The 17,217-nt window shown below is 27.4% G+C and overlaps 1 protein-coding gene across 1 annotated transcript; it reads left to right on the top strand.

Moving 5' to 3' along the window:
* The first annotated feature begins 10,105 nt into the window (after positions 1 to 10,105).
* Positions 10,106 to 13,825, top strand: LOC124846396 (AT-hook motif nuclear-localized protein 7-like). Its single transcript, XM_047323642.2, has 5 exons — positions 10,106 to 10,609; positions 11,821 to 11,888; positions 12,004 to 12,135; positions 12,271 to 12,435; positions 13,303 to 13,825. Exons 1-5 carry the CDS (start codon positions 10,228 to 10,230, stop codon positions 13,672 to 13,674), a joined length of 1,119 nt encoding a protein of 372 aa, XP_047179598.1. The 5' UTR covers positions 10,106 to 10,227; the 3' UTR covers positions 13,675 to 13,825.
* The last annotated feature ends 3,392 nt before the right edge of the window (positions 13,826 to 17,217 follow it).

The raw sequence follows: 17,217 nt of genomic DNA, 5'->3' as shown, positions 1-17,217 counted from the left end.
CTTTACCATATAATTATTGATTATAATTACTTACTTGAGCGTGACATGTACCCACCCACATGACTTGGACAAGAAGAAGAGAGAGCAAACAACGTAACTCGGATGATGAAGGACCATTAGGAAGCTCATCCGGTTTCCAAGATAGCTTGGAGTGTTTTGAGTAAGGGACCTTAACCCGTACCTAAAACAAAGTTAAACATTTCTTTTAACTTACTCCTTAAGAATTCTAAAATAAATTTTGATAAGTTTATATTTTCTAAAATTCTCTTTATCTTCTACTAAACCACTCGTGATTGAATAGAAAAATGAAAAACAATTTGAAAATTAAAAAAGAATAAGGAGGAAAAACTTTGGAGAAATAGTGAAATTTATAAAATTAATACCAAATAATTGAAATTCTATTTTACATATTAAATATAACAAAAATTTTATTTTATTTTTTTAAATCATTCCTACTAAATATAAAAACCGAATTTGTGTTAACTAATTTTTTTTATTTCTTTAAATAAGATTTTGAGCTTAAGTTTTTATAATATATATATATATATATATATATATATATTAATGAGATCCCATTTACTAATTTATCATTACAATTTACAAAGTTGGGATTTATAGTTTTGACCATTTCATCTCAATAGTTTATTGTTATCGTTATTATTCCCCTTAATATTTCGAAATATATTATGTTTGAAAACGTTATTCTCTAAACATGTTGAAGTTGCACTTAATTATTTTTACAAACTGAAAGCAATTTAATTATATTTGATAAATACAGTATAGAAACATATAGTGAGATCTTTTTTCTCTAAATTTCATAGGTTTAGAATATCTAAATTCAATTCAACGAACAAATCTTCTAGAAATAAAAATTTTGTAATTGATATAATTAATTTTGTGCAATGAATGAATTGTTAAAAATTTGATGTTTATATTAATACTTTGAATTGTTTGTGAGTTACAAATAATTTTTAAATATATTATATTATCCTGATTTTTTGTTGTCTCTCTTTGTTATGATCTTGTATTTTCAAATAATTAGGGGACAGTGGAGACAAGGGTCATAACAATTAGATAGTTTAGAAGTTAGGTAGATAATGGAAGCTACCTATGTATATTTTTTGTGTGTTATACATAGATCTTCTCTTTTATGGGATAAATCTAATGTTTTTGAAAAACTTAGTTATGTAAATTAATGAGAAATGTTGAAATACATAGATTATGTTTAGTAGTTATTTTGCTTAATACCAATTATAAAACACTTTAACCAGTAGATGGACGGTGGTACATTTTTATAGTCTCTTAATAAATATGAAAATTTTTCTCATCTCACATTCTTTAAATGAAAGAAAACTATATGAAGCAAATACTCCTTAAAAAAATTACAAGTATTTTTCTTTATTTAAATTACCAATTTAAAAAAAAATGTTAAATCAACGTCTTTTAATAAAGGCTGGCAAAAAAACTATTAAATTTCATTTATTAAAGAAGGATAATTTATATATTGTAGTTTTGATATACGTATAACTTATATGTTTTAAGATTGCTTTTATTTTTTTGTTGTTATAACATCACAATTTTTTCAAAGCATTCAACTACAGGATCATACCTCCAATAATACAAAACAATTAACTCAAAAAAAAACAATTAACTCAAAAAAACATATAAGATGATATTAATATATCTAAGTATAACTTATAATAACAAAATATATATACAAGATCCTACACTACTATTATATATTACATCTTCTTCTGCATACACAAATCAGATGATCATTGCAAAAGAGAACCACAAACAAACATACAAACAAAACAAAAGGGTAAGCTAACTTTTATAAAGAAGCAAGGACAATTTAGTTCAACCATACATAATTGCATTCTTAATTCAAATCAAAACTTAAACATATTCATAACTCATATTTGACCATCTAGATATGTGTATTGAAGTTAGAATATGGCAAGTTTGCACTTGTAATGGTGAAACAACTGACTCACCTCAAGCTACCACATAAGGTTAGTTTGTCTATCACCTATCGCCAAAAAATCAAACCATAGACTAGGACCTCCTACTACTCCTCACCACACAACCCCCCCTCCCCCTCGCTAGAGAAGTGGCGCTCAATGCCACTTCTTACCGCTCAGCGCCCACCAAACAGAGAGCACAACACTCAACAGCCCAAAGTTTCCCCCCAACACCAAGAACACATAGAGTTCACTATCTTCGCAGCGCTCAACGTCCAAAATGGCAACTCAACGCCTTGGAGTCCAGTGACTCTTTGACTTTGTGACACCCAACTTCACTTTGTGCCCCTTAATGCCATACTAGAAAACAACAACTCTAATTCTCTTTATTTGTATGCATCAAGCCACTTCCAAATAACCAAATTGATATCATAATACTTGTAAGTTTGAAAACACATTTAACTTAGTTTGGATATCAATTTGCTCAAATGGTCAACGACTCAATCCATTTATATTAAGCTCATACTCACCATAGCCCAACTACCAACTTAACATACTTACATCTCATATTTTAGCATGATAAGAAGCTAACTAAGTTCTAAATATCATAAACTTCAATTCTTAACTCCAAACTAACTCACAAACCGACTATCTTTGAATTTCACATGTAAAAACTCTCTTTTCTAACCAATATCCTAACTTTTTACTCATTTATATACATAACAACAGAACCAACAATTTATTTCCTCAATCTTATTAATTCAGATATGCAAGACCTATTATATTGAACCAACAACTCCTTCATAACTTTCTCATACTAAACTAAAAGATTCTAACAACAACCCAAGTACTTATACCATATCATAACAATATTTCAACACCATTCAAATCAATTAAACAATCATTCTTAACCATAATGAATCATCCAAAACCAGTATCCATTTCAACCAAAAATTTATAAATGAAATTAACCACATCAAATCATCAAATTTCACACAATTAAAACATCTAACAGAAAATATACACAGCATACTAAATTTAAAGCATTAGTTAGTTTTCTTTACTTGACAGATGACCAAATCACTTTTAAAAACCTAAAACAGCTCCAAACGTACATGAAGTTATGTCTACTCCTACGAACCACATAAACATGATCAGGATAAACTGTTAGGATCATTGATCAACAAAGAGTTTTATAAAAGACACAAACTTCACATTTAAAACGAAAAGGGCTAGCATGTAAGGAAAACGAACAAACCCAAAAAAAGGAACAAAAAACCAACTTGCTCTATTTAAGAAATTGATGGGTTAAACTTGAAGATCTCGTCGTGATGAATACTCATCTCTGATCTCAAACATATGAACAATAAGCGAAAATCCTTAGAGACAAGTTAAAAAACTAGAAAAGTGATTTTTAGAGAAATAATGTGTTTTAAAAATAATGAAACTGGCTCATAAAAAAGTTATTTATATTAAAACCATTTAATATTAAAATAATTGAGTTTCACTATTTTTAAACTAGTATCACCTCTAAAATTTCATTTTTTAGGTCTTTACATTTGTGAACCTTATATATCTATACCTTAATTATTTTTTTCACATTTATTTTTAAATTTAAACCCTTAAATACTTTTTAAAAAATAAAATAATTATCATATTAATTTTACTTTTGAAGTAACTATTTTTAAAATTAATTATTTTTTATTTGACCATTTTTAAATTTAAAATTTTTTTAAATTATAAAACTACCTACAAAATAAATAAATACATTTTATAATAAAATTATAAAAATGATTTATATTTAGTTTTATAATTATAATAATAACAATAATAATAATAATAACTTTATAATTTTTCATTATCATAAAAAAAGTAAATACAATCGTAGACGTGTTTTCACTAATTTTTATTAAAAATAATTTTATTGAAATGAAATAAGATTGTTTGTTAATACAAAATATTATTTTATCTAAAAAAAGTATGAATAATTCTTCATGTCAATTGGTCTAAATTGTGAAATATTTATCTAGAACCTTCTACAACTAATTACACCAACATAGACTAATTACATAATGACACACATAGATGATGTTAAAATGTTGTCAAAAAAAGTTGTCGTATCATTATCATTCTTTTTATATATAACAACTCTTGTTATCACTTTCCTATTCTTTTGCATAGACTTTTAATTTTTGTTCTAGTTTATACTATTTAACTGATTAAAGCTAAGGATAATAATATTTTGACAACATTTTTTTATAACATTTTAACATCATCGTGTCATTCTGTGATTGGTCCAAAATTGTTTCACAATCAATAATAATAATAATCATAAACACCAACATGGACCACTCAGAGAATGACACGTAGATGGTGTTAAAATATTGTCAAAAAAATGTTGTCAAAGTATCATTATTCTAACGCTAAAGCTTATTAAAAACAATAGGAATAAAAAAATAAAATAAAAATTTTGAACTATAAAAACGTAAATTAAATTTGTTTAATTAATATAGAGATAAGATATTATTTTATTTAATTCATTCACATCTCAACTTAATGTTCATATTTAATTTTTTTTCCCACAAAGATAAAATAAAATCTTAAACAACATAATACCAAGTAATTGACCAACAATAATAAAAATTGCAAAAATAGTATTATTTATTGCAAATAAATTAATTTTTTTTTTAACTTTGTCATAGAATTCAGTCCAATCAGACTAATAATTCCGTTACAGCTTGGTAGTTAATGTACTTTTCTTCTTTCATGCGCGCTAATGTATTCTTTTTTTCTTAAAACATATTTAAAAAAAAAATAGAAAATGAGTTAACTCGCAATGAAAGATGAGTCAACTCATGTAGCGTAATGACTCTGCATGTTGCACTAAAGAACCTCTTTTCTTTTGGTTCAGGAAAAGTTAATAATTACAGAAAAATATTGGCGGGAACAATCCTCCCGCTTAATTAGTTTTGCCACCATTTCTTCAAATAAATGGTTTCATTTCATATACAGTGCAACCGTCATGCAATTTTTTTTTTGGTTTTTCTTCTCTCAGTATCTACTTTTTATTGTTCCATGAATGTTTACAGTACTACTTTGTAATTTTTATCTCTTTATTTATATCCATTCTAGATATTGTCTCAAAGTAAATATTACTATTAGGGAATATTAATAAAAAAGTTGAAATTGATATACACATAAGTTAGAATTTACTTTTATTATTATTTATATTTTTAAAAATATATGTAAATATTCAATCATGTCCATAAATAAAAATTCAATTCAATATTTTTGTATACAAAATATCAATAATAATTTTGTAAATGTCATATATCAAAATTGGGTCAAATGTGTCCATGCCAAAATTACAATTGAATGTGTCACATGTCAAAATTAAAAAATTCTAAAATAAAATATATTTTAGAGTTTAACAAACCAAACTTTCAAACAGTATTAGAAAAATATTTTTTTAACAAATTTTTTTACAATCGTTTATGTGATAGCTTGTGATTGGTCTGTTTTAAATATACAGGCCAATAAAATAGTAACACATAGTCTATTGTTAAATAGTTATTAAAAAAAATTGTTAACATATCATGTCCATAATATTAATTTCAAGTTAACAAAATATGAAGATGACCCATAATAAAAAATAACATTTCACTATATTATGAAAATAATATAAATAAATACATAAAGTTAAAATATTAAGTCGCTTATATTGTTTTTGTGAATAAAAATCAAATTAACTAACTTATTAATACAATAATTTCTTTCGTGAAAAATATCACAAACTTTAAACTATTCATGCTTATAAAAGTACGCAAGCACTGATGCCAACTCCTTTTATGACTCAAAGAAACCACTCGTTAATCTAATAAATCATAATAAACTAAAATAGATTCACATAAAAAAATCTTTCAAGTTTACTCTAAAACACATATGACTTACATAAAATCATCATAAATAGAAGTCTGCACTCTTGAAAAGGTTAAAAAATCATTCACATATTCATCCGACATTATTTCAAAATATTTTGTACATGTAGCTAAACAATGAAAACTTCTAGATGCACCACCAGAATTTAAACTTAAATCGATTAGTAGTTAGAACTTGTTATTATAAATGAAACAATATATCCTTCATATTTTGAATATTGAAAAATGTTAGAAAAAAAATCATAGACAATACCATACACAAAAACTTCTTAGTTTGCAAAACGTGAAAGGCAAATGTAATCAGAACCTGAAATCTACTATGATTATTTATCTTCTAAGTCACCTAAATAACCACCACGAGAATAATAGTCACTTTAATCACTTTTAATAAATAACTACACAAAGACTTTATAAACTAAATAATCAAATAAAAAAATACAAATCCTGAAAACTTCTTTGAATAATTCCCTTGACTGTATAACAATAATGAGAAAAATATTTAACATTATTCCCACACAAATAACATATAAAACATAAAACTACACTCATTTTTTGAACTTTTAAATCAATAAATAAACCACAATATAAAATGATAAGAAAACTTAAATTTTAGCTAGTCACACAACATCTAATCAAAATTTTCAATCCATACATTTCATACCATAGAATTAATATTAGGATTATTTAGTAGTTTGAAGATACCTCTGTATAATTGTGATCTTTTTGTGGTATGTGGTGAGAATATCTAATACGTATAGTAATAATCATGACACACACCAATGATATAAATATATAAATAACATTAACAACAAATTTAATTCATTGTACATGTTTGCTTAAATGTTGTATTTTCAGTTCAAATGACATTTTTTCATTATATATAATAAATTTTAGCTAACTTTTCATAAGTTTAAAATGAATATACGATCTGATGGATTTAGATTTCTCTTTTATTTATTATTATTTTTAAAAGTTTAGACAAATTCACTGAAACTTTATATAATAACATTATATTGATTTTTCATTGCATTAACTTAACTTGTGATTTGAAATTGGACTTACAAACCTGATTTGAGCCCATGAATATATGCATTAACTTAATTTGTTATTGTGATTTAAATCTCCCGCACAAGAATTCCAATTCCATATAATTCAATTTGAGATAATTTATTTTATATGCTATGCAGAAAATGGTAATATAATATCTCCTCAACTCCCACAACATATATATAAAACATTTACTAAGCTTCCAAAACAAACCTAAAAGTAATTTAATATAACAAAAGGTTTTCACTTTTGAACTGATCAAATATATGTGAAATACAAAAGCTCACAAATAGTAAGAAAATAAATTTTTTTATATATATATTTTGAAGTTTGACTCTCTTTTTTTCCTGTCACATGTTGAGAGAGCAATGTTATCACTAATATTATAATTATCACTAATATGATAAATTTGTATATATAATAATAAGATTAAACATGAATTTCTTGTTTCCTTTCATAGGTTACTTAATGATTTGAATTAATAATTAATTAAATATAATTAATATTTTATTTAACTATATTTATTGATTTTAACTAATACTTTATTCCAGTGTCTTTATTGAGTTTAATTAATATTTATTTTAATTTAATTGATTGATTTATTAATATTTTATTTATTGATTTTAATGAATATTTTATTTAAGTTTACGTATTGATTTTAATATATAACTTCATTTATTTATTACAATTAATATTTAATTTAATTAATTCATTTATTTTTATTTTTGTTTACGTTATTGATTATTTTTATTTAAAATTTCTATTTAAGTTTTCAATTGAATTTAATTAATACTTATTTTTAAATTAATTAATTATAATACTTAAATAACCTTATTTTAAATTAATTATAATACTTAAATAACCTTATTTTAAATTAATTATAATACTTAAATAAAATTATTTTTTAAATTAGTTAATTTTAAGTTTATTATAATACTCTTTTAAAGTTAATTGAATTACATTTTGATATTAATATTTATGTTTCTTAATTTATTCAGATTTTTAAATTATTGATTAATTTATTGAATTGTATTTGATATTAATATTAATATTAATATTTAATTACTTAGCTTTAGTTTTTTACAGTGCCACGTGACGTGAGACGTTTTTTTATTTTTTAAGAAAATAAAAAACTATATAGCACTTGAAACCACTACGTACTGTAACAACATTTTTGCGAAGTAACAGAATTGCTTCACTTTATTATTTATATGAAAATAATTCTCATAATAATTATTTTAAACTTAATATTTAAACTAATTTATAATTTGTTACACTATATTTAATATTTCTCTTAAAGTACGTTGTAAACTGTTAAACATATGATAGTTTCGATTATTCTCAATTAAATCAGCCAACGTTTGATTATCAACCACTCTTTAAAATAATATGAATTAAATATATATCTTAATTATTTAAAAAAATCCATTTAAACTTTTTAATTTTTAACGTGTCAAACATTAATACTTTTTCATGAATTTAAATTTAAATAATTTTATAACATTTAGCTTTGAATACTTGTGTATGAAAAAACCTTTTGCCATTTGACCAATGCTATTTCATTATATATATATATATATATATATATATATATATATATATATATATATATATATATATATATATATATATATGTATGTATGTGCCTGTGACGTAGTGAAAAAATATTTTATTAAAATAAATAGCTGTATTTATTAATATAAATGAAATTGTAACTATTAAATTTGTTCCATAATAAATTAATCGTTTTTATCATACATAAAAAAATTAATTGTTTTTATCATAGTCTCCGTTATAGTTATGTAATATCTTAAGGGATATTATAAAACATTTTTCCATTTTAAATGCATATAAGTGATAAATTACTTACGTTTTATTTTAGTATAAAAGGTTTTGTTAGATAATTTATTATACCAAACTTTAAAAGTGCCATTGTATGGTCTTTCTGCCATTTGCAATTGGTACAGTACTCTTTTTTCACGAGCAAATTCTTTACTTTAAGTCTATTTCTATCTTCTTCATTTTTTTTTAATTATATATGTGGTCTTTTTAATTGAATAAAACTATCCTTTCAGTTCCTACCCTTAAGAAAATTCATAATTATAAAGATTAAGAGAGTTAAAAATAATATATAAAAACTGAAAAATGAAAACAATATTGTAAAGTATAAAATGAAAAATTTTAAATATAAAGACCGTAATCAGTTATTTTTTAAAATATAGGAATTTTCACTCACAATATATATTATATATAAAATAAAGTATTAATTATGAATTCAGATTTGTGATTATTTAACGTTTTCGTAAATTATTTTGTTTTCACTTTTAATCTTGATTTGTTTAAAAATTCAAATTTTACTTTTTCCCCAAAAAAGAATAACATTATTTTGGTGATAAAAATAGCCTTAAATTTGCTTTTTATATTATTATGTTATTGGAAAATTTAAATGTTTTTTCTAAAAAAAGAGGATAAAATGATTTTTATTATAAAACATAAACCCTATTTAAGAAGTTTTTATACTTAAAATGAGAAAATTACTATTAAATATATACCAGGAAAGTATTATTATTTTTTTCAATGTTAAAAATACTAATATTTGAAAGCAATTTGCTATAATTTTTAAATAATGAAGATTTAAGAGAGAGAAACATTTCCCAAAAATACAAAATTAATGCCATATTAAAACTAATAAATATTTTACACGGTAAATAATATATAGGAAAAAATCTGCTTAAATATTATAAAACATTAATTTTTAATTCATGGCAATTAAAAATTTTGTTGCCAATAAATAAAAAATATTTATTATTTATTTATTTTCATTTTTATAATCCACGAGATTCCTTCTTTTACCCTATATTAATTAAAAATAAAAAGAAAATCAAATGCAATATGAAATAATAATAACAAATAATAATTTTATTTTGTCCTTTTTTATCTCAAAATTAAAATCCAAGTAAGGTATTATAACATATACAAACAAAAATAAGAGTCCATCTCCAATTTTCTTCATTTATAAATTCACATGACAAATAAAAGCTTATCATGTGAATTAGAAGAGTTATTTTCATATTTTTAGGAAAAGTTTTCAAAAACATCCAAATTTTTTAACAGTTTCTGAAACAGTCTCAAAAACTGGTTTTCTTTCTTCTGTCACCTTCTTCATAACACCTTCACCATTATCACCTTCTTCTCATTATTATTATTATTATTATTATTTTCTCACAGAAAATTTCTTTCCTTTGTTACTAAACAAAAAAAAGGTGTCTCTGTATTTCATGGAACAACACAATCTTTCAGACACTGATCAGTTTTTGACTCTGGGCGCCACATCGGACGAGTCACAGAGTCCTAAGGAAGCAGCGCCGTATGTCAGCGCCGCCGACAATAACAACAATGCTGTTAGCGCAGTTAACGTTGCAACTGGTCCTGGTTCTGGTTCGGAGCTGGTTGTGGCCGTAGCAAACTCCGATGCTGTAGGTTCGGGATTGGTGGTGAAGCGAGGAAGGGGTAGGCCTCGGAAGAGCGAGGATGTCGGGAGCACGGCGTCTCCGTTGATGGCGGTGGTGCCGCCGCCGCTGCCAGGTCTTTCCGATCAGACCAAGAGAGGAAGGGGACGCCCTCGTGGCTCTGGTAAACTGCAGGTTATAGCTTCCATTGGTGAGTTTTTCAGGTGTAATTATATTTTTATTTTAAAATATAAAATAATTTAAGAAAAATTAAATAAAAAATTAACTTTTTTTTATTTATTAAAAGTTAAATAGGTTTAACAAAGTTAAAGCTGTAAATATATTATTTTCCTTGTTTATATTTGCATGCTGTTTTTTTTATTTGTTTTGTGGTGAGCCAATGTTCCATTATTGTTTTTGAAAAACCAGATAAGGTATTTTGTTAACCAATAATACTATGATAGACTTTTATATTCATTTGACATATTATTAAAAGTAAAATAGTCAAAAAAAAAGTATAAATTTTTATATTCTTCCAAAGAAAATAATAGAGGGAAAATAAAGTAAAAATAATATTAAATAAATATAAAATATTTAAGTGTTTTAAAGAATTTTTAGTTTATCTTTTTCAAGCAAAGAAAAATTTGCAAGAAAGAAAATAATAAAAAAAAAACTACCAAAATTCTCTAGGAGAGTTTATGTACGTGGTGATTGATATGTATAGATACATAATGATAACAATATTCTAAGAAGGATTTTAATAAAGTTATATGAGAGTAAAAAAAACCCACTTTTTCCAGATTTTTTTTCCTTAAAATTTTTAAAAATATTCTCTTGGCAGAAAAGAATAATTAAGTAAATATACAAACAATGACAATGACAAATGTTTGCTGAAATTAAGCATGCGTTTTTTTATGCTTACGGATTTTTTCTCTAAACCAAGATGCGTTACGGAGATAAATAATTGTATTTTACCACTGTAACATTTTACTTATTATCGTATTTCACTGGTTATTTGTCTAATTAATCAAATTGAAAAAGGAATGAAACAAATTCTTTAATTTTGAGTTTTAAAATACTAAAATATAAAAACCATGTTACTGAAAGTGTTGGTAAAACCTGTCACAACATACTCGAACCTGTACCTGTACGTATAAAGTGAGTAAGAGTGGATATTATGGTATTTGTGTTTTTAACCACTACTCGTAAAAAATTACTGAAATATTCTTATACTAAAACAATTAAATTAAATTTTTAAATTAATAGGTTGCATAATTTTATACCGAAATTAAAAAAAATAAAATTCTGTAACAACAAATCACTATGTTTTAATCTCATGTTCTATTTGTCTATTTTTTTAAGGATTTCATGCTTAAACATGTTTTAATATGTTTCTTATGCTTGAAACTATGTTTATCACAGGTGGGTTTCTGGCAGAAACAGCAGGGCGAAGCTTCATACCTCATGTTCTGACTGTGCAAATTGGAGAGGTAATGAAAGACTCCTAAAAGATTAGTTCATATTTCAGATTTGTCTTAGTTTCATAGAACTATTCTATAATTGTGGTATCAACTGAAAATATCATCTTTTTTTGGTAATTTTCAGAATTTGGTTGAAACGATAATGTCATTTTTTGAGAAAGGCCCGCTATCGGTTTGCATACTTTCTGCTACTGGTGCTATTTCAAATGTGACCATTCGTGAACATGCTGGTTCCAATCATATTACGAGATTTGAGGTACAAATACGCAAACAATCTCCAATATAATAGTATATGAATCTTTCCCTGCTTTTCTTTCACTTGACTTCAAAGTTTTGCAGTTTGTTTTTTCGGTGTGCTTGTGTTTCATTTTCTGGTTTTTTTTCCTGACAGGGTACCTTTGAGATACTGTCATTATCAGGAGCTTGTACCTTCGTTGGTGGTATTAATGGTCCAGTTCGTACAGGTGGATCGTTGAGCATTTCAATGGCTAGATCTGATGGAAATGTTTTGGGGGGAATTCTTGAGAGTGCATTGGTAGCAGCTTGCCCTATTCAGGTAAGAATTTTATGAGATATGGTGGAGATTTATCCTTTGATCTCACAGAAATTCTGCTATTGAACATTTAATACCTTATGAGAGTTCAAGTAAATTTAGAAGATGATTCAATCAATTACTCAGGAGTTATTTATAACTATAGCTGTATTGTACATGTACCATATGAATGGTATTTTTGCATTGTAGATGTCTTGAAGATTCTATATTAACTAAAATTTGACAAATTTATAGTATATAAATAAGAATAAATTTCATCTTAAGTAAATTTGGTAAGGTTGAATTAAACTTAAAATTCACTTCTTATAATAGTATCAAAGTCATCCAAAATCTATCTTAACGAGATTTGTTGATTGTTGGGTCTATCATGTCATCTGTTATTGGAATGTTATCAGACCACATTCATTAATGTTCAGTTTCATGCTGAGTGTATATGCCTCAATGTAAAATGTGTGTTTGAGATTCACATTAACTAAAAATAAGACAAATTTACCAATATAAATAGGTGCAAACATCACCTTACTACATACACTAAGCCAATTTTATAAGATTGACTTAAGCTTAAAAATTACTTCTTAAGAGGATAAGTAGAAATTTTTGTCAAATCTACAAGAACTTTTGTTTAAACCTTTGTACTTACTTTTGAAATCTGGTGTCCATTATTGACAAACAAATAGATTTTAGACACTTGTTCTTCAATTATAAGTAGTTTTATCTCAATCTATGCTAACCATTTAATGCAGACCAGAAGAATAATATTAAAATTAGTTTGTCCTTAAATTTTTCTTGATGTACCTAGTTTATTTATGTATTATTGTACACTGTTGCATTGTGATAACTTTCAAGGTTTCTGTCTCTTGTGTGCATCAGCTTGTAATGGCCACTTTCAAGCAAAACATCAGCAGTCAATTCAAGAGGAAACAATTGTTAGAATTTTCGAATGGCCCCCTTATGCTGGAAAGTCCAGATTCAGAAAGACGTAAAATGAAAGTTCCAAAGTTGACAGAAGGAGAGAAAAGTTGTTCTTCACAACCAACAGAACTTGTTCGAACAACAGTACCTAGTTGTGTAGCAGATAGTGTGTTTTCTGGCACACCAAATGGAGTAGCAGATAGTGCTACTAATATGCACTCTGCATGTGTTATTGGTGTTGATATGGACAACCAGGCACCACAGTCTGCATCAGATGATTCAGATCAGAAGACTTCTGCAGAAGTGAATGCAAATGTTATAGAGTTATGAAACTATCTGTTATAGCCTTTGTTTGTAGTTTTCAATGTGGAGATTAAGTTTTCTGTTTTCTGGTTTATGCCAGAGGTTAATCATTTATAGTGTATGACTTTGAAGAATTGTTCATCTAGTTAGTCAGCATTGTAACTAAAAAACAATAAAGTTCCTTTTGATTAATGTGACAGTTTTTCTGTGATTTCATTTTCTGCTATATATATGTCTTGAAATGAGTATTCGACTGCTTAATATTTTAACTATTTAGTTTAACATTATATTATTTGTAATATTTTTTTTTATTTATTTCAACATTAAACTTATAGATATTGATAAATGATAGTTCTTATTCTTCTCAAAAGAATTTGAATGAAGAATGGAATAAGGTACCCTTTTTAAGATCCATTAATACATTGTTGATTCACCCCTTCAAGAATTTTTTTCTAAGATACAAAATACAATGATAACTGCAAATCCTAAATAAAGACACTTAAATCTTATAAATAAACTCTCATTTCCCTAGTGTGTTCATGAAGTCTTTTGAAATGGTAAGAAAAAAAAAGAATAAGGGGGAGAAGATTGATGATAACCAAAAAAAATGACACAGATTGTAACTTCCTTAACCAAGTCATAAATGAGGTGATTAGATTCATATTTTAGAACATGAAGGAAATGTGCGTTTTTCCGGCGGCTTTTTACCCACGGCCTAGGAGCCCTCGGTAATGCAGTGGTGAATTCAATTACCGACGGCTTAGAAGCCTTCGGTAATGTCTTTGAAGAATTTTAAGTTGTTCTCTCTCTGCAATTCATTTTCCCACTAGCCCTAGTCTTCGTCCTATTCTTCGTCGCCCAAAACCCTTCCCTCCAACCCTTCCCCTTTGCTCCTCCAATGATACCAAAGCCCTAATCTTCCTCTCCTTTGCCCAAATTTTAGAAATTTCCCCTCTCCTCTGCCAAATTTCAGAAATTCCTCCAATGATACCAAAGCCCTAGTCCGTTTTTGGTCACCCTAAGGCGTTCTCCCGTGGAATTGTGGTCGTTGGTGGCGTGGTGTTTCCGGCAGGGTGGTGGGTCGTGCTAGTCGGTGTTTATCGATAGTGGTGATGGGTCATCAAGGTTGACTTGACGACAACGTTGGGGTGATGTGGGCTTGTTAAGTTCGTGGTCGTGGTCTGCAGAGGCTGACATCTTCGTCCATTTTGCTTTCGAGGTAAGTTTTTTTTTAAATTGAATTTTTGTCGAGAAGAGATTGTACTTGAATGATGCTTGTTTTCTTTCTTTTTTTCGTTTTCATGTTGTTTTGTCTCTGTCATTGTGTGTGTGGTAGAAATTGTGTTCTTTTTGTGTGGCCTTAGAGTTTTTGAAGGTGCCAACATTCTTTGGATATTGGTCGTTGAGGATATTTGAATGAATAGATTCTTGGATGCTTAACTGGAAACTGCGATTAAATTCAACTGCTTCCTTCTTTAGGCACCACTATTGTGAGTAACTAACTATTATAGGTGTTGGTTAGTACTAATATTTTCATTATGAGCTTAGTTTCCTGCATACAATTTGCGGTTCTATTCACACATTGTTTTTATGAATTGTGTCATCTTCGAAATAGTATATTCCATTATTCATTGTTTATTGTAGTGCTAAGAGCTTTTATTACTCTGTGTATAATATTAGTATTGACTTTCAATAATTGGAAAATTGCAATTTGAAAAGAGAATAGAATGATGTCATTGATATTTCAAAATAATATCACAGGTATTTCTAGCATAGTGCAAGCCTATGTGTAAGGAAATAAATCACCCCAATAATCAGAAGTTATATCCTAATAATTAGGTCTAGCTTCTTGGACAGACTCCTTTACATATTCCTTTGATTAAGGGATTTCAAACCTGATACACTGAAATGATTTACATCTAATTTATAATATCCACATTTTCAGCTTCACCCCCACTCCCCCAGTTTTATTAATATAAGTCTTCCCATTCTTAGCTTGGTAATTGGATCATTGAAACTGGAGCCTTTCAGCCCCTGTGTTGGACATGAGCTATTTGCTCTTTGTATGAAACACACTAAGTTTTCTTATAGCTTTTCCATGATGATGTGTAAAATGATTATCTATTTCATCATGCTTTGTGCTATACTCCTATCATGCTTGTAGGACTGAGTTTTATTAATCGCCAACTTCTGGTTATAATGGAGCTTAATGAGACATACTTACTTGGCTTCCAAGTTCCAAGTCATCTAGGATAACTCTTATCCATAGATGAAAAAAACTCCTTGAATAATATATTTGAATTTTTATTCTGTAGATGATCTAGCTACTGTGTTGTGTTCTTACCTTTTCATTTAACTAAATTTCCGTAGGAAAGTACAATATGTGAACATTGATCTTCTATCCACTAGTGAACTTGTATAGCCTGCATTTGTGTGATAATAACCGTGGGAGAACCACACCATAAAAACTTAGTTGTTGTAGTTGGAGAGCTCAACAAGGTCTAGCTAACCCAACTTTAAAATCCTTTCGTCGATTGTGGGACTCAAGTCCTATACCAACTGGGTTGTAACATCCCATCACACTCCATTATGATCATGTTGGTTTGTTATGCACTTTCCCTTTGACTACCCTGGTGAGTAGTGCAATACCTATTTAGCTTGTTTGCTGTTGAAAAACATTTTCGACGCTCTTGTACTAATTAATAAGAACCTTTGGTGAATCATACCACAAAATCTAGCTATGGTAGTTGAAGAGCCATTGAACCCGACAATCCATACTAGAATCCTTACTTCAAATATGGGACGGAACTCCCATACTTTGCAATTGGATCCTAACATCACTTTTTCATTATTCTTGAATAAGACTATTTTTGGGGTTCCCTTGTGAAGTGCTTAAAACTCTGTATGCTGTAGATTGAATGTGAGGTTCTCTTGCATTGAACATGAATTGACTAATGAGACTAACTGAATATGCTATATGCCTTGGCCATGTTTAAACAAGATTAGTCTTCCAACCATCTTTGGCAATCTTTTGTCTACTGCAGGTTTTACTTTAGCTTCCTATAGCTTATGCTTAAGATCAATGGAGTAGGGGCTTTCTTGCATCCAATTTATCTTTGCTGGAGCATGCCGCTTCAAATTTCTCAATTCTTTCATCTAGAAATCCTGGATCAGTCTCTGCATTAAATCTTCTTTTTCTTTTTATCATTCCCAGCTGCTGTGATGTCATCATTATATCCCTCTCTTTTCGCCTTCAATTACCAAGGGCCTTCGCCCCTCGGTAATACCGACGACTTTCTGGCCTTCAGTATTACTGAGGACTTTTGCCCGTCGATAATACCAAAGGCCCAATGTCGTCTGTAATGTTTTCGACACGCATATTACCGAAGGCTTATGGCCGTGGGTAAATCCCTTCTTTTTTGTAGAATTTTTTAGAACATTTTAGAAAGAACATTTAAAAGAAATAATGGAGAATGTTCTAGGGATAATTTGGAAATATTCTTTGGATATTTTTTGAAATTTTATATTTTTTTTAAAAAAGAAATATTTCCATAAAAAGAAATAATTTTC

Source organism: Vigna umbellata, chromosome 3 (genome assembly GCF_029865625.1).
Source record: "Vigna umbellata cultivar VRB3 chromosome 3, Vumbellata_1.0, whole genome shotgun sequence".
In the NCBI taxonomy this organism is placed as follows: domain Eukaryota; kingdom Viridiplantae; phylum Streptophyta; class Magnoliopsida; order Fabales; family Fabaceae; genus Vigna; species Vigna umbellata.
The sequence above is the reverse complement of the archived record's forward strand: the minus strand, read 5'-3'. Positions and strand labels throughout refer to the sequence as shown.